At 34.6% G+C, this 18,969-nt stretch overlaps 1 protein-coding gene across 2 annotated transcripts in view; it reads left to right on the forward strand.

The window, feature by feature from the left end:
* VPS13C (vacuolar protein sorting 13 homolog C) overlaps positions 1-18,969 on the forward strand; it is a 189,917-nt gene that overhangs the window by 55,364 nt on the left and 115,584 nt on the right. For both annotated transcript variants that reach the window (XR_002735024.1, XM_023228560.1), the window contains exons 15-22: positions 3,355-3,484; positions 4,084-4,178; positions 9,272-9,414; positions 10,265-10,457; positions 11,845-11,959; positions 12,628-12,764; positions 15,326-15,449; positions 17,156-17,273. Coding sequence is in view for 1 of the 2 variants with exons in the window: in XM_023228560.1 (XP_023084328.1) it covers positions 3,355-3,484; positions 4,084-4,178; positions 9,272-9,414; positions 10,265-10,457; positions 11,845-11,959; positions 12,628-12,764; positions 15,326-15,449; positions 17,156-17,273 (1,055 nt within the window). In the remaining variant the exon portion in view is untranslated. The remainder of the gene's footprint in view (positions 1-3,354; positions 3,485-4,083; positions 4,179-9,271; positions 9,415-10,264; positions 10,458-11,844; positions 11,960-12,627; positions 12,765-15,325; positions 15,450-17,155; positions 17,274-18,969) is intronic.

Below are 18,969 nucleotides of genomic sequence, written 5' to 3' on the forward strand. Positions count from 1 at the left end.
CTTATGCCACTGTGGAACTAAAACTTTCACTGAAATTAGTAATAAAGAAGTCACTTGAGAGCAATTTTTATAGAATAATGTGGGCAGAAACTTGATAGGAATGGGAAACAGTGAGTAGGAACAGTATGATTCTTTGCTGTAAGCAGAGCAGATAAATGGAGCAGTAAGTGGTGGACAATGTGGAGTCAGGAGAAGGTTTTGTAACTTGCTTTTCTGTCTTTAACAATATTATAGTGTCCATTTTCAATGCCAGCAGAACCATTTTTCTGATATCATTTAAGATAGCTGAATAGAGGCTGGGTGTGGTGGCTCAAGCCTGTAATCCCAGCACTTTGGGAGGCTGAGATGGGTAGATCACGAGGTCAGGAATTTGAGACCAGCCGGGCCAACGTAGTGAAACCCGTCTCTACTAAAAATACAAAAATTAGCCAGGTGTGGTGGCACATACCTGTAATCTCAGCTACTTGGGAGGCTGAGGCAGGAGAATCACTTGAACCTGGGAGGCGGAGGTTGCTGTGAGCGGAGACCACGCCATTGCACTCCAGCCTGGGCGACAGAGTGAGACTCCATCTCAAAAAAAAAAAAAAAAAAAAAATGCTGAATAGTATTCCATTCTGTGCATATACCAGAATTTGCTTCACTATTTCTCACTGGTTATATTTAATTGTAAGTGACTCTACAATGAATAGCCTTATCTCTGCATTTTTTCAAACATCCCTTATTTTCTCACAGGCAAATTCCCCAAGGTACAAGTTGTTAGGTCAGAAAGTATGACTGTTTTGAAAGGTATTTGCTGGTGCTGGGGATTGTTCCTATGAAAGAGAGGAATGAATCAATTTAATTTTAATCCTCCACGACTTAAGTTGCTTTAGCTTAAATGTGTATTCTTAATATCAGCTACAGTTGCTTAAAAAGTGAAGAAAGAGTACTAATTATGAGATACAGTAGACAAAGAATGATGGATGTAGAAAAGAATACAATTAGATCCATCTAACATTGATTTTTTTCATTGTAATGGAAAGTACGTAGGGCCAGAGTTTAAAATGCAGGCAGAGGATTGGCTGAAGTTATTTACCATGGGCACTTAGCTGAACAGAGAAGGCAGTGAAGGCAACAAGGGGTAATTGAGGAAAAGGGAAAGGGCTCTGCATTCGTCTTCATATTAGGTCTCATTTGTATATTTTTATTTATTTTTGGTCTCCCATATATGTATATATGTTTTGAAATAACTATAGATTTATAATAAGTTGCAAAGATAGTTCACAGAGGGCCTGTGTACCCTTCACCCAGTTTCTCCCAATAGTTACATCTACGTAATTATAGAACAATACCCAAACCGAGAATTTGACATTGGTATGATGTGTGTGTATAGTTCTGTGACAGCTTTCATATTTTTAAATGTTAATTCTTATTTATTTTTAAGTGGGGATTGACAAACATAGGAAAACTTTTCTTTGTTACTTCATTTTCTTCATAGCCTTTCTTATTGTTTGAAATTAGTATTTTTGATTGTGTGCTTTCCTACTAATTCATCTCTTTTTCTCTTTATTATGTCTAAAATTTTCAGTTTATTTTGAAATTCATTGAAATTTGTAGTGTGCTGATCACACCTTTAAGATTTCAATGCTAATGCTAATAATGGCTTTATCTTTCTTTTAAAGGTTATTAGATATTTAGAGATTTGGGAGGAAGTTGAATGTTGGAATTTGTCGCCATATTATCTTGATGTCTCTTATCAGGATATTTTAAAAAGGTTAATTTCGGTTAATTAATTTTTTCCAAAATAAAAAGGCTTCTTTCCCCCAAAGTGTAAAAAAATGTATTATCTATTTTTATAAAGAATAATTTTTATGGTAGCTAAGAAGATGGTAACAATGAAAAAATACAGTTTAGTGCCTGCCCTTTTAAAACTTATAACTATCAGTTTGGTTAAAAGAGATGTTAACAAAATATCCAAATGCTTTATAGATTTTTCTGCATTTAGATTTATAAAGACTATTTATAAATTCATCTATTTATTAAGTCTCAGTATCTAAGAGAGGTTTAAATTTGAAGTCTCTGGTTGCATTTTCCCTAAAAGAATTCATAGAAGATTCTTAAAAGCAGAAACACTCAGATATACATTTAATTGGGTGTCATTTCCAAAATAGCTCAGTTTCATCTATTTGTGAAACTGTTGAAGCAATTAATTTTCTGTATCATGATCTCTGCTGTTGAAGGAAACTAGTTTGTTGTCATCTCAGTGGTTCTGAACCTTGGCTGCGTGTTAGAATCACCAGGGGAATTAAAAAAAAAAAAAAAAAAAAAACAGTGCCTACCTAGAACCCACTCTCTCAAGATTTGATTTAATTGTTGTGTGGTGGGGCTTTGGTTTTGGCATTTTTTCTGATAAAGCTTCTAGATGATTCTTTTGTGCAGCAAGGATTGAATACTACTGAGCTGTGGTATCCACAGTAGCTGATTTGTCATTCATTTTCATCTTGCAGTTTCAAACGGGGCTTGAAAATGTACACACTCATTCATAGCTTGTGACAAAAGTTTAACATTTTGCCCATCCTTAGCCTTTACATTCACCAATCAAACCTATTCTCTTTACTATAGAATTCAACTCTTTACTTTCATCTTCTCTTTTGTATTATTCCACTTTTTATTACACACAGAGGCTTACAGTATGTTATCCATTCACTACCATTTTAAAATACTTTAAGTGGAAAAGTTATTGAAATTTACTTATTCAGGGAATGAGAACATAGAATCTAAATTACTTATCCTCTTTATTTTCTTTATCCCTGTTTTCTACCTTTGGTTATTCATCTATATTTCTCTGAAAAGTGGGAAAGAGAAGGAGCGATAGAAAATCTAGTCAGGATTTGTTGAAAAAAGAGAGTGAAATGGGATTCAAGGACTATTTTAATTTATATCCCTCCTTCTGCCATTGTCTTAGCAAGCCAGCAATATATATGAATTCTGAAATATAATTGTTTCAAATTAATACTTTTTTGGGTGTGTTCCCTTTCAAGGAACTTTTCATTTTATAAACATGCAGTTCTAGTGGCTCCTTAACTTAAAAATTTGGAAGTAACGTTGCTTAGAAATATTCTAGTTGGAACCTTAACTATATAGCTCATAACATGCAGCCTCGTCAAAATGCTATCAGTTGGTGTGAAAAGTATTAATAAACTAACAGGGGGACTACATTTAACTAAATTATGTTGTGAGCATCATTTAAGATCTTGACTGGTTCAATCTTACGTAGCGTTAAAGAAAAAATGAGCCATTGTTTTTTTCCAGGCTATACCTGAAAATGAAGAGGGCAACATTCTTCAAGTAAATTTTTTAATTTTTATTTTTTAGGTGATTCGGTCTGGGCAAAAATTAAGAAAAAAGTCTGCTGACACAGGCGAGAAACGTGGAGGCTGGTTTAGTGGGTTTTGGGGTAAGAAAGAGTCTAAGAAAAAGGACGAAGAATCATTGATTCCTGAAAGTAAGTTCCAAGTCAGATAAGTTATTGTATAGTGTTAAGTGAAAAATAAAAAAACAAAAAACAAAAAAACACTATGTAAATTATATCTTCCTGTTGAATTTTATTTTGAAATACATTTGAAATAAATTAGCTCAGTATAGCAAATATATAAGCAGACACATCAGGCTAGTATATTCCTATGTTTGTCTAAAATAAAACTTAGACTGAAATAAAACTTTGATTTTTTGTTTGTGGAATAATATTTATGTCAAATTTTAAATGTTTAAATTTAGAGATCTCAACATTTAGCATTTTTTGTTACCTTTTACGTAGATATTTAATTACAAGTTTCGCTTAAGTTTTAAAATACTTAGGGAATTCTGAAATCCTAACATTAGAACTGAATTTCCTTAATGGTGTCTCTTTGCCTTTTCTTGACCTTAGCAAGCAAATAGAATATGTTTTGTCAAAGTTGTAGTATATTAGCGGATATTACCTGGCTAATTTTGCTTTAGCGTTTGTGTCTGTTGATTTCAGGATACTTGTTAGTTTGGTTAGTCTTTTTAGTTATATCTGTAAAATGGAAGCAATTAATTTCTTAGAATGTTGTTTTTTCATAGCTATTGATGACCTTATGACTCCAGAGGAAAAAGATAAACTCTTCACTGCCATTGGTTATAGTGAGAGTACTCACAACCTAACTTTACCTAAGCAGGTAATTATTTAAGTGGTTTAAAGGAATTTTGTCTCATTATACTATATTAGATTCAATTGGGTTAGAGTTACTGATTTTTTTTAAGTAATAAAAATGTTTTCAATTCCACTCTGCTACTTAATGATTAAATGCTTTCAGTCAGGTTCTCTCTCCAACTTTATTTTATTTTTATTTTTTTGAGATGGTGTCTTACTCTGTCGCCCAGGCTGGAGCGCAGTGGTATGATCTTGGCTCTGCCTCCTGGGTTCAAGCGATTCTCCTGCCTCAGCCTCCTGAGTAGCTGGGATTACAGGCACCCACCACCCCACCTGGCTAATCTTTGTATTTTTAGTGGACACGGGGTTTCGCCATGTTGACCAGGCTGGTCTCGAATTCCTGACCTCGGATGATCTGCCATCCTCAGCCTCCCAAAGTGCTGGGATTACAGGTGTGAGCCACTGCGCCCAGCCTCCAACTTTAGATTTAAGTAGTTTTAGTGAACGTAAGAATAACCTGACAGAAGTACTTATTATAGTGCTAAATAGAATCTTAAAAAAATTTTATCCTAAGAAATTTTTTTCATATTGTGAAGCATAACATATATAAAAGAGAAAGCAAAACCAAAATATCCTGCCTATTTGATTGACTAAAAAGGGAACAGTGTTTAATTATTACGAAGGTCAAGATTTAGAATATTGCTGTCACCTTAGAAGCCCATACGTCCCCCATCATTGCTTCTCCAAAGGTAACCGTTATCCTGATTTTTATGGTAATCGTATCTTTTATTTCTTTTTGTTTTTTACTACCAACACTGTTATTTTGTTTTCATTGTATGAATATACTGTAATTTCTTATCTATTTCCTGTAGATATATATGTTTGTGGTTTCTGGTTTTGGCTATTGCAGATAACACTGCTATGAATATACTTGTACAAGTCTTTGGTGGAGATACGTTTTTATTTCTCTTGAGTTAAATATCTGGGAGTACAGTTGCTGGGTCATAGGGTAAATATGTATAACTTTTCTAAAAACTGGCAAACACTTCTCTGAAAGTTGTAATATTTTATATTCCTACCACTAGTTCCAGATGCTACATATTCTTGCCACATTTGATATTGTCAGGCTTTTTAATTTTAGCCATTTTAGCGGATTTGATATGTTCCTCGACTATAGTTTTAATTTGCGTTTTCCTAATGACTAATGATGTTGTTATGGTTAGGCTTTTGTGTCCTCACCCAGATCTCATCTTGAATTGTAATCCCCATAATCCACCCCTCTCCGCCATCAAGGGAGAGACCAGGTGGTAATAATTGAGTAATGGGGGTGGTTTCCACCACACTGTTGTGATAGCGAGTTAATTCTCATGAGATCTGATGGTTTTATAAGGGCCTCTTCCTCCTTCACTCAACACTATTCCTTCCTGCCACCTTGTGAAGAAGGTACCTTGCTTCCCCATGGCCTTCTGCCATGATTTTGTTTCCTGAGGCCTCCCAGCCATGCTGAAAGATAGTCAATTAAACCTCTTTCCTTTATAAATTACCCAGTCTAGGGCAGTTCTTTATAGCAGTGTGAAAACAAATTAATACAGATGTTGACTGTCTTCTCATGTCTTATTGGCCGTCTCTATTTGTTCATGTGTGATTTTTGGTCATTTTTAAATTGGGTTGTTTGTCTTTTTATTGTTGTTTGTGGAAGTTATTTATATATTTGCATACAAGACTTTTGTTGTGTTTGTGTATAGATATAGATATGTACATTTTGCTATAGGTGCATGTATAAATTTTTCAATTTGTGGCTTGCCTCTTGATTTTCTTAATGGTAGTTATTTATGAGAAACAATTTTAATTTTCTACTGATGAAGTCTTTTTTTTTATGGTTACTGCTAACATTAGATCTATTCAAGAAGCCTTTGCCTACCTCAAAGTCACAAAGATACTCTCCTATGTATTCTTCCTGGAAACTTTATGGGGTTCTGGGTTTTATCTTTAGTATTCATCTTAAAATAATTTTTGTATTTGGAGTGGCATGTGGGTTGAGGTTTATTTTTTCCCTATGTTTATCCAGTTGTTTGAGCAGTATTTTAAAAAGACTTCATTTTTTTTCTTATCGAATTGAGTTGTCCCTTTGGTTGAAAATAAATTGACTTTATATGTGTGGATATAGTTTTAGACTCTCATTGAACTCTTTGTCTATTTTTACACTTATGGCCCCAATCTTGATGCTATGGTTTGGCTGTGTCCCCACCGAACTCTCACCTTGAATTGTAATAATCCCCACGTGCCAAGGGTGGGGCCAAGTGGAGAAAATTGAATGATTGGGACCATATCTCCCATACTGTTTTCGTGGTATTGAGTAAGTTTTGTGTGATCTGATGGTTTTATACATGGGAGTTCCCCTGCACAAGCTCTCTTGCCTGCTATGTAAGACATTGTCTTTGCTCTTCCCTTGCCTTCTGCCATGATTGTGAGGCCTCCCCAGCCATGTGGAACTGTGAGTTTGTTAAACCTCTTTCTTTGATAAATTATCCAGTCTCAGGTATATCTTTACTAGCAGCATGAGAATGGACTAATGTACTTATTATTATAGTTTTATAAGTCTTAAAGTAAGACCTCTGACTTGTTTTTCTTTTTTTTTGAGACAGAGTCTCGCTCTGTCACCCAGGCTGGAGTGCAGTGGTGTAATCTCAGCTCACTGTAAGCTCTGCCTCCTGGGTTCATGCCATTCTCCTGCCTCAGCCTCCCATGTAGCTGGGACTACAGGTGTCTGCCACCACGCCCTGCTCATTTTTTGTATTTTTAGTAGAGATGAGGTTTCACTGTGTTAGCCAGGGTGGTCTCGAACTCCTGACCTCGTGATCTGCCCGCCTCAGCCTACCAAAGTGCTGGGATTACAGGTGTGAGCCACCATGCCTGGCCTCTTTTTTTTTTTTTTTTTTAAGAGTGTTTTGGCTATTTTAGGCCTTTTCCACTTATATGTACCTTTTAGAATCATCTTATCAGTGTTTTCAAAAGTACGTGCTGCTTTTGTTAGAGATTACATTGAATCTGTAAATTATTATGGGGACAGTTGTAATTTTAGCAATATTGAATATTCCAGTCATATAATTCCTTTTTGTGTCTCTGACCATCTGTCAGTAATTTTCCTTCTACTTGAACAATGCCAATTATATTATTTTGTTAAATGCAGTTCTGCTGGTGACAAGTTTTTAAATTTTTTTTTTTGTTTTTCTGAAAATGTCTATTTTTCCTTATTTCTTGAAGGATACTTCTGTGTATAGAATTCTAGGTTGTTAATGATTTTCTGAGTTTTGAAGATATAATTTCATTGTTGTTAGGCCTGCATTTTCTTTTGTGTATTCAGCTGTTGGTCTTACTGTATCACTTTGAAGGTAATTTACACCCATCTCTCTCATTTTTCTATTTTTAAGAAAATCTTTTTACCTTAGATTTTCAGTAATTTTACTGTGATGTGACTAGATATGTATTCATTTTTGTTTATACTGTTTGGATTTCTTCCTGTTTGGACATCTTGAGGTTTCATCAGTATTGCAAAAAAATCCTCACTTCCCAGTTTTATTTCCCATCATTCTTTTATACTTCATCCTTTGGGACTTCTAATGTACATAGTAGGCTCTTTTCATAATATCATGTGTGTCTTATTTTCTCTGAGGTATTTCCAAGTTCTTTATCTGTTTATTCTTTGGCTAGTTTCCTCTTAATTCTCTCTTCAGCTCTTTGTATATTACTGTTAAACTCATTTATTGAATTCTTAATTGGTTTTTGTCTATTTCAGTTCTTGAATTTCTATTTGGTTCTTTTTTTAGAGCTTCCAAGTTCTTTGCTAACATGCTGTTTTATCTTTCATGTTTTTGACCCTAATAAATCTAGTAGTCTGAGTAAGTCTAAAATTAGACTCTTGATGTCTAGAGCTCCTGTGAATCTATTTTCTGTTGTTTCTGCTGGTTTTTGTTCCAGCTGGTCATGAATCTAGTGAGTCTGTGTGTGTATGTGTACGTGTGTATGTGCGTGTGTGTGTGTGTGAGTGTGTGTGTATGTGTGTACGTGCACCAATCATTGTTACTGTAGGTATTGAGATGATTTGATGCTGTGCTGCCAGATCATGGGAGTTTGCCTGCTTCCAGTTCACCTTTACTCTTATGATATAACCCTTTAGGGTCCCAGGCAAAATAATGTGTTTTATCAGTGCTTTTACCTTTTGATGGGACGTGGTTTCCAATTTTGACCCTGCTAGCCTAGCTTCACAGCCCCTAGGCTGTCCCCTCTGAAATTTCCGAATACCTCTAGCAGAAGCAGGTCCCCAGATTCCAGGATCATCTCCCTGGTTCTCTGTTTTACCTTCAATCTTGACTCAGTAATTTTGGGGTCAGGATTTATTTTCTCAGTGTCTTACTAACTCTGCACAGCAATCAAGCAGATGTTTTTCCTTCAGCCACAGGATTATTCTGAAATACTTAGTTTGTTTCAGAAAAAGCTGCTGAATTGAATATGCCACAAAATGTTTTGTAATTGTTTCATTGTTATAACCTATAAAACTAAGAGAAGGCTGGGTATGGTGGCTCTCGCCTGTATTCTTAGCACTCTGGGAGGCCGGGGTGGGCAGATCACCTGAGGTCAGGAGTTCGAGACCAGCCTGGCCAACATGGTGAAACCCTGTCTCTACTAAAAACACAAAACTTAGCTTGGCATGGTGATGGGCACCTGTGATCCCAGCTACTTGGGAGGCTGAGTCAGGAGAATCGCTTGAACCCGGGAAGTGGAGGTTGCAGTGAGCTGTGATTATGCCACTGTACTCCAGCCTGGGCAACAGAGCAAGACTGTGTCTCAAAAATAAAATAAAACTTCAGAGAAATGAATTTCTAGATCTTTTGTAAGCATCCTATTTGAGTGGACAATTTTGTATTGAATTTTCTAATTTATAGTGAATACATTTGCAAAAGAAGAATTTTTCCTTTATGATGAGCATATGGATGCCAGAACCTACCATGCTCTATTTGTTAGGTTGCTTTATAATTCAACACATTTAAATAAGAAATTATTAAAGAAAGTGATAATTATTTAAACTTTAACAATTTTAATTTTATTCTTTCTGTATAGTATGTTGCCCATATAATGACCCTGAAGTTAGTAAGCACCTCTGTTACGATAAGAGAAAACAAGAATATTCCAGAAATACTAAAAATTCAGATAATTGGGCTGGGCACTCAAGTATTTCAGCGACCAGGAGCACAAGCACTTAAGTAAGTTTTTAAAAATTTATTTCAATTTTTATTTTTAGTTATAGTTTTAGGCAAAAAATGTGGTGTGTTATTCAGGATTAAAAATGATTAATGCCAGCTCTTCTTTAATTTCTCTTGCATGTATATGTCAAGATAGTCTTTTTATATTTGCTTTTGTTTTGTTATGGCGCTGTATGGGTATTTCATCATTTGTTCTGCCCACCCTCCTTTTGTTTGTGCATGTTTATTGGATAGTATTTAATTTATAGGCTCAATACTGTGAAAGCTATGGACAAGTACAATAAGTTTTTGTTTTCAAGAAATGTATGCTATAGCTGATAAAAGATATGCAAGAAGTTAATAATTTGAGAACTATATGACATTAGACAGCTCTAGGGTGAGAAAGTATTGTAAAATTAAATGCCTCATAGTTAATGCTACACAGGCTTAGTTGTGGAAGAGAATAACTGAGCTAGGAGAAGGTCTAGGTTAGCCGAATGGAAATGACTAGGAGAAGCTGGAATGGAGTAAGAGGGTATTAAGGGTGGCATAGAAGTAGGGAGAGGAGTTCATCAATGTCATGTGATCTTTTATTCATACAACAGTGATCAGAACTTTTACAGTATTCTGAAGTTGGCTAAAGTGAGTTTTTCATGTAGATGAAAGGAGTTAATTAAAACAACAAGAGCAGCAAACCAGATTGTGTGTGAGCAATTGAATGCCTGGATAAGAAGGTTGAGCTTCAGCTTTGGATAATGTGCATGGATGGTCCTGGTTCTCAAAAAAGTGTTTAAAGGGAAATTTGTATTTTAGCCCATTAGATTACAAAAGACCTTATCTGTATCTTTCCTTATTCTTCATTGGATTATAGGGTAGAAGCAAAATTAGAACACTGGTATATAACAGGTTTGAGACAGCAGGATATTGTACCATCACTTGTGGCTTCAATTGGTGACACTACATCATCCTTGCTTAAAATTAAATTTGAAACCAATCCAGAGGATAGTCCTGCTGACCAGACTCTGATTGTTCAGTCTCAGCCTGTGGAGGTCATCTATGATGCTGTAAGTGCAAGGAGAAAGTAACTCTTGTTTAAACCATCTTATACTTCTGACATATTCAAAAATAAAATGTAAGCATCCTATTTGAGTGGACAATTTTATATTGAATTTTCTAATTTAAAGTGAATAAATTTGTAAAAGAAGAATTTTTCCTTTATGGTGAGCATATGGATACCAGACATTTTCTTATTTCTCCTCTTTCATATTTAACATTTATTTACTTAATAGGTAAGTTTCCTAATAGGTTTTTCTTGTTTCAAAAGCAGTACATGTTCAGGAGCTAATTTTGATTTTTTCATATGCAATACATTTTTCCCTACTGCAAGGTTTATTTATCTATGCTTATATTAAATTTAAAAAAATCTAATATACTTTAAAAAATTCTTGTTTATTTGCCAAGTACTCCCAAATTGTTGCATGTTGACTTCCTACTCCAGTTCTTTTTTGTGTATTTTCTCTTTTCTTTCGATGTTTGGAACAAATTCAAAGAGCTTTAGGAGTGATTAAAAGAATTTTAAATATTGTTAACATGGAAAAAAGCATTGGTGTTTAGATGTTATTGGAAATGCTGGCTCAGGTTCTGTATCTATGGCTTTACCTTTTTCAGGCTATCTTACCCACCATCTCAAGTTAGTCAGCAATATGGATATGGTTCACTACTCATTGCATCACTTGTAGTTTCACCCCACCTTGTTGAGATCCGTGATGTAATTTTACTTTACGATTGAAAGCTAAATTCACAGTGTGTGTGTGTGTGCGTGTGTGTGTGTGTGTGGGTCAGCGGAGGGGAGGCAGTATATAAAGACTGCAGAACTCATTATATTTTATAATTAAAAAATTTTAATTGTGGTAAAATACACATAACTCAATTTAACATCTTAACTGTTTTTAAGTTTACAGTTCAGTAGTGTTAAGTACATTCACATTGTTAAACAACCAGTCTCCAGAACTGTTTTCATCTTGGAAAATCTCTGATTTTTTAAAAGTTTAAATTTGGCATGTAGGTAAGAGCTAAATGGCTTTCTTCCTCTTTTCTAAACTTCAGAGTGCAAGGGAATCTAATTACAGTATAGAGAAGTAGAGTTTCACCTTCTGACTAATTGGAGGCTAAAACTAGAAGTAATGTCTGCTGCTACATCCATATGACACTATAGAACATACTTTACACCTTAATGATATATGCACATTTGTTGCCTCTCCAGTAAGCTTGCTTAGGCTCTTCCTTTCTCCAGGTTCTCTTTTACTCCAAGGGGAGATGTAGTTGGACAGAGTATCTTTGGAGTTCCACAGTTCAAAACTACAGCTGTTTAGAATTGAGGTGAAACTTTAAAGTTTACAACATGGAAAGAACTATGTGTAACTTGGTTATATTAAAAAATTTTTGTTATAGAAAACTGTCAATGCAGTGGTTGAATTCTTTCAATCAAATAAGGGTTTGGATCTTGAGCAAATAACATCAGCAACATTGATGAAGCTGGAAGAAATTAAGGAGAGAACAGCTACAGGTAAAGAATTTGAGTGTCTACATAAGCATCAGCTAAGCTTTAAAAGTTTTGTCTACTTTATTGTAAACATTGTGTTCAAAATATTATGTTGCTTTTTTTCTTTATTTTAAACTCAGACTGCATTACAGTATAGAGTGGACATGGCTTACTCAAAGTCAAATATACTTGTTAGACTGGGTGAGAAAGAGCATAATAGAGCATAATATGGGGTACAGACGATTCTTCCTGCCATTACAGTCAAGAAGTCGTGCTTCAGAATGAGCTTGAGGTGGAAAACAACCCTCCATCTCTTAAGAAACTTTCTTCTTAAGAAACTGTTCATCACACTGTGTGTGAATATAGTTTGAAAGATACTTACTTTTGTATAACATGGCCTCTAAACTCAAGCCAACTATTTTATCCGGTTCCTTAACCAAGGAAATAATAAATTCTTCTATCCTACGTAAAATACTAGCTATGTTGGGTTTACTATACTGTGCTATAATAAATTGTTTCCTACTGGCTATATACAATTTTCACCTTACATGCTGAATTGAGAATCTGATTTGTGAGAAAAGCTAATACTCCTTTGTAATACTTTTCAAGTAAAATTCTTATTCTAGTTGTTAATAATATGATTACATATTTCAACTTGACCATTTAATATCATTATTTCTTACCTTCTTTAGGACTTACACATATTATTGAAACTCGAAAAGTCCTTGATTTAAGGATAAATCTTAAGCCTTCTTATCTAGTAGTTCCACAGACAGGTTTCCACCATGAAAAGTCAGATCTTCTGATTTTAGATTTTGGTACATTTCAGGTAGGTATATATGCATTTTTTTTGTCTGCCCATCTTTGACCTGTTTGCTAGCTAACTCTCCAATAGTTTAATGTTTTTTTCTTCAGAGTTCACTAAACTAAATGTAGACTTATTTTTTTAACCTGTTTTTCAAGCCTAGCTTGGAGTATTTTATATATGTTTTATGACTATTAAAACAAAAAACCTCCAAATTTTCTGTAATGGTAGGTGATTTGACAGTAAGGACTGGATGACCTCTGTCTTTTCCTAATTAGAAAGAAGCATTTCTGTTTTCATAGCAGGGCTTAATTGTACAGTGTTATTTGTTGTCTATATATTTTGACAAGAGGAAATTGTACATATATGAATATATGTTTATTAAACCACTGTTGGTAACTAAGTAGAGCAAGATAACTTTTGGATTTTGGATTTTGAATCTCGTAGAAATCCAAGCCGCCAGTAAAAGGTGACAATTTCAAATATATGAGGGGACTTTGAAAAGTTTGTGGAAAAATGAAATTAAAGGATAAAAATAAAAAACATAAACTTTGTTTCTCAACATAAGATCCATCAAGTTCAAGACACTTTTGTAAGTGATGATACCAGCCATTTAGTCCATCCCTCAAGGATTGAAGGTCCTGGGAATTTAATCATGTCATTGTAGTCTTTTCTACATTACTAATTGAGGAAAAATAGGTGCTGTTTATAGATTTTTTTTTTTTTTAAGATAAGGAAACCAAAAAAGTTAGAAGGAGCCAAATTAGGACTGTAAGGTGGGCACCTAATGATTTCTCATAGAAAATCTTACAAAAACTGCCCTCATTTGATGAGAGGAATGAGCAGAAGGAGCATTGTCGTGGTGAAGAAGGACTCTCTGGTGAAGTTTTCCTGGGTGTTTTTCTGCTAAAACTTTGGTTGACTTTCTCAAAATGCTGTCATAATAAGCAGATGCTATCGTTCTTTGGCCCTCCAGAAAGTCAACAAGCAAAATGCCTGGAGCATCCCCAAAAAGTGTTGCCATCACCTTTGCTCTTGACTACTCTACTTTTGCTTTCACTGGACCACTTTCATATCATGATAACCATTGCTTTAATTGTGATTTGTCCTTAAGATCATACTGGTAAAGCCATGTTTCATCTCTTTGTTTTTTTTGAGACAGAGTCTTACACTGTTGCCCAGGCTGGAGTGCAGTAGTGCAATCTTGGCTCACTGCAACCTTCGCTTCCTGGGTTCAGGTGTTGCTCTTGCCTCAGCCTTGCAAGTAGCTGGGATTACAGGCATACGCTACCACACCTGGCCAATTTGTGTATTTTTAGTAGAGACGGGGTTTCACCATGTTGGCCAGGCTGGTCTTGAACTCCTGACCTCAAGTGATCCACCCGCCTCGGCCTCCCAAAGTGCTGGGATTACAGACGTGAGTCCCCTTGCCCATACCATGTTTCATTTCTTATTATAATTCTTTGAAGAAATGCTTCTGGATCTTGATCCCACACTTGTTTTTAAAATTTCCATCAAAAGCTCTACCCTTGTCTGTAGCTGATTTGAGCGCAGTGGTTTTGGCTTCTGTTGATTAAAAAGTTGTCTCAACTTTAATTTTTCAGTCAGAATTGTGTAAGCTGAACCAGTTGAAATGTCTGTGGTGTTGACTGTTGTTTCTGCTGTTAATCATCAGTCCTCTTCAATTAGGGAATGAACAAGATTAAGTTTTTCCTCACAAATTGATGTGCATGGTCTGCCACTGTGGGCTTCATCTTCAAAATTGTCTTGACCCTTCTTAAAATTAGTTATCTATTTGTAAACTGCTAATTTCTTTGGGGCACTGTTCCCATACATTTTTCATAAAGCATTACTGATTTCACCATTCTTTCACCCAAGCTTCAGCATACATTTGTTTTTTGCTTCAATTTTAGCGAAATTCATGTTGCTATGATGGGGGGGTCCTTTTCAAGCTGATGTCTTAATCTTCTTAGTGACTCAGACTAGATCCTGTTCAGTCATGTTATAAAAAGTTAGTTCAAGTTTCTTTTGGTACAAAACAGTTTTGAAATTCATGCATAGTTTTTTCATAATGGGCATTTTCCATCGACTTTTTGAAGATCCCTTGTATACTCCTGAATTGATCCTTGCTTCTACCGGGAAGGGAGAAAAGGCAGTACAATTTGGGGCTGAATTATAGTGGTCTAATTATTCCTGTGGTATAGTGCAGAGAAGGAACAAAACGTTGCTATTTAATGGTGAAGAGTGTAGAGTGGGGGTCAGGGGAGCTGGACTATAAGCGGCAGTAATTCCTGAGATCCAGGAAGAGGAGGAGTTGTACATCTAGACAAGTTATTTGCGGCAGATAGCTCAAACATGAAAATGTGCTGAACACCTATTTCTCAACTTTAATAGAGATGTATGCTGAAATATTCTTGTTTACAAATAATTATCTGAAAATTAAAATGTTTATTCATTAAGGGCAATATTTTCATTTTGTTAGGTTTTAACTGACTAAATGCAAGATTGAAACCTAGCTAAAGTATGTTGATGTATGTGCTTTTCTGTTTTGGGAAAAAAAAATTGAGATTTGTCTTTCATTTTAGCTCAACAGTAAAGATCAAGGCTTACAGAAGACTACTAATTCATCTCTGGAAGAAATAATGGATAAGGCTTATGACAAGTTTGATGTTGAAATAAAAAATGTACAACTACTTTTTGCAAGAGCAGGTAAACCGTTATTCAACTTTTAGGATCTTGGGATTATGTTGGGTAGTTTGTGTAACATACGTGTATGTATGTGTGCCTGTATATCAACCCTGACAACCATTTTGCACACATATTCTTTTGGCCGCTTAAACCATGTAGGACACTATCAGTGTAAATTACCGCAACATTTATAAATAGAAATGGAAATTTGGGTAGTCATCTTAGGATACCTACCTCCATTTCAATCTAAGCGTATTCATAGCCTATATTTTTGTAATGTGACTATAAAGCTGCTTAGAACACAAAATGGAAGTTGCAATTGATTCATGTTTTTCTGTCTTACTGCTTTTGGGATGACTCAATATTATTTTCCTTGCTGCCTTCATTATTAAATCTTGTACTATATTAGCCTAGTCTTTATTTCAATAGTATTACTAGTATTATGCTTTCTACTTTTGTAGATATCTGAGAAATATGTATCTACAAAGTAGTAGATACATTCTTAATATCTTCAAGATAATTAACTTAATTATTTTCCAGAAGCTTTGGTGTTTTCTGCGCTTAAGTAAATATTTTTTTTTAGGCTTATTTAGTTTCTAGAAACAATACATATTTATTAATTATTCTTGATCATAGTATCACTTTGTGGTAGGTCATTAGAGGAAAGGACAGTTATAGTCTCTATGTGCAGTTTATACACTAGTAGGAGTGTTGAGACTTATTAAAATATAAATATATAATGCTCTACTTACTTTTCATGTGTTAAGAGCCTGTTAATTCCTTGAAGTGGAGTATTTACATAGACCATTAAAACTGCCTTTTCTTTTGTATGTACTTAAGAATAATTGAATTATGGCCGGATGCGGTGGCTCACGCCTGTAATCCCAGCACTTTGGGAGGCCAAGGTGGGCGGATCACGAAGTCAGGAGATTGAGACCATCCTGGCTAACAGGGTGAAATCCCCGCGTGGTGGCGGGCGCCTGTAGTCCCAGCTATTCGGGAGGCTGAGGCAGGAGAATGGCATGAACCTGGGAGGCAGAGCTTGCAGTGAGCCCAGATCATGCCACTGCATTCCAGCCTGGGTGACAGAGTGAGACTTTGTCTGAAAAAAATAATAATAATAATTGAATTATAAGTGATAAAAGATTTTCAGTCATTGCCATCAATAAAGATCTGCATAGTTCTCTATTAGTTATTGGAAAATCTGTTTTTGGGACCTTCTTATTTGAAGAAAAGTGATTATTATACTTTTTTGGTCATGAAATTTTGTTCGCTAAAACTCATCTTTGCTTTGGAATTGTGTACTAAGCTGGGCGTAAATATTGTACTTAGGAACCCCGTAAACCTCTTTTTTTCTTTTTTCTTGTTTTTCCTCCTCTTTTCACTGTAATTATCAACCTTGGTCATTAATTCTGGAATTAAGGTAATAGATCCTGGGCTTTGTTTTTCCTGTTTACTTTGAAATGCAAGATGTTATGTGAACATTCTCCAAATATAATTATTTTATATCACAGTCTTTGATCCTGTCAGTCTGTATTTAAAAAGCATAGGTTATTTAACTGATATGCTAAAAGAAGTAAAAATTGGTAATCATTGACTCTGGATTAATTTACAGTGATTTTCCATAGAATGTCTGACAATTTAAAATAATATTCATTAAAAATAATATTTATCCATGTTCCATGGCTGTTTGTAAAAACCATGATATCTTAAATTATTTTTTAAAGAGGAAAACTGGAAAAAGTGTCGATTTCAGCATCCATCAACTATGCATATATTGCAACCCATGGATATTCATGTTGAGTTGGCCAAAGCTATGGTAGAAAAAGACATAAGAATGGCCAGGTAATGTATGAGCTTCTTGTATATTAGAAAATTAGCAGGTGAAATATGTCTGCATCAGTTGCTAGAATTTAAGGAAGCAAAGATAAATTTCTGTGGGAGACAGAAAAAAAATAATGATTATGCCATTTTGCAGCAGAAATGTATTTTTAAGAAAATGTATATTTGAATTATACATCAACTCTTACTTCAGAAATATTTGGACTTTTACAGTCTACAAAAGTTGATGGTTCATGTTTTTGAATGAATCTAATCCAACACTTAATATCAACAAAATAAAATCTTCAAAAACATTGGAGGCTCTTTTGATAATGAAATACCATATAATCCTGAGAAAAAATAGAAAATTATTTTTGAATTTAAATAATTATGAAATGTTTATACTTTCAAAAAACAGATTTATTGAAATATAATTGATGTTCAATAAGCTGCATCTATTTAAAGTTTACAATTTGATAAATATTGCCTTAGCTATATAGCCACAAAACTATCATCACAGTTAAGATAATGAACACATCATCTCCAAAAGTGTCCTTGTTCCCCTTTGTATTCCTTTCTTTCCTTCCCTACTGAAATTCTCTTCCCCCAGTCCCTGGACAACATTCATCTGCTTTCTGACACTATAGATTTGTTAGAATTTTCTAGAATTTTACATAAATAGAATCTTAGACTTTTAACTTTTTTGTTTGACATGTTTAATTCAGCATAATTAATTTGAGATTGATTCATGTTGTATGTATCAGTAGTTCATTGATACCCTTTATCAGGTGGACATTAAACCAACTTTTCATTACCAATTAACCTCACTTAGTAATGATGAACATCCCTAATCCAAAGACCAAAAATTTGAAATGCTCCAAAATTTGAAACTTTTTGAGAGTCAACGTTATGTCACATATGGAAAATTCTGCACATAAATTCTTAACACAAGCTTCATTTCTTGCAGAAAATTACTAACATTTTTAAAATAAAATTACATTCAGACTGTGTGTACAAGGTGTGAATGAAACATAAATCAATTTCGTGTTTAGACTTGGGTCCTATCTGCAGGATATCTCATTATGTAATGCAAATATTCCAAAATCTGGAAAAATCAAAAATCTGAAACACTTCTTGTCCCATTTCTGGTAAGGGATACTCAACCCATATGTATTATTCTTTTAAAATACTTTTGGACTTGTTTTGCCGAAATTTTATTACCAAGTTTTATATTTGTGTTAATGAGGGATATTGGTCTGTGCTTTTCTTGTTTTGGTATCAGGATAATGTTGGCGTCATACATTGAGTTTTCTGGAAGATACTGTGTAGAAATGGTATTATTTCTTCCTAAAATGTTAGGTAGAATTCACCAGTAAAGTCATCTGGCCCTGGAGTTTTCATTTTGAGAGGTACTTAACTACAAATTCATGTTTTTTCATAGATATAGGGCTAGATTATCTATTCTTTTGAATGACCTGTGTGTTCCAAGTGTTTTGAGTTGTTTGTGTGTTTTAAGGAATTTGTCCATCTTAGTTGTTGAATGTATGGCATAAAACTGTTCGTATTGCTTTCCTCTTACCTATTTAATACACGAAGAATCTGTAGTGATGTTATTTCTCTTAGTCCTGATGTTAGTAATTTGTGCCTTTTCTCTTTTTCTGCTGATCACTGTGATCAGAGGTTTATCAATTTTGTTGATCTTCTGAGCGACCCGGCTGTT

Source organism: Piliocolobus tephrosceles, chromosome 6, assembly GCF_002776525.5.
Source record: "Piliocolobus tephrosceles isolate RC106 chromosome 6, ASM277652v3, whole genome shotgun sequence".
NCBI classification, from domain to species: domain Eukaryota; kingdom Metazoa; phylum Chordata; class Mammalia; order Primates; family Cercopithecidae; genus Piliocolobus; species Piliocolobus tephrosceles.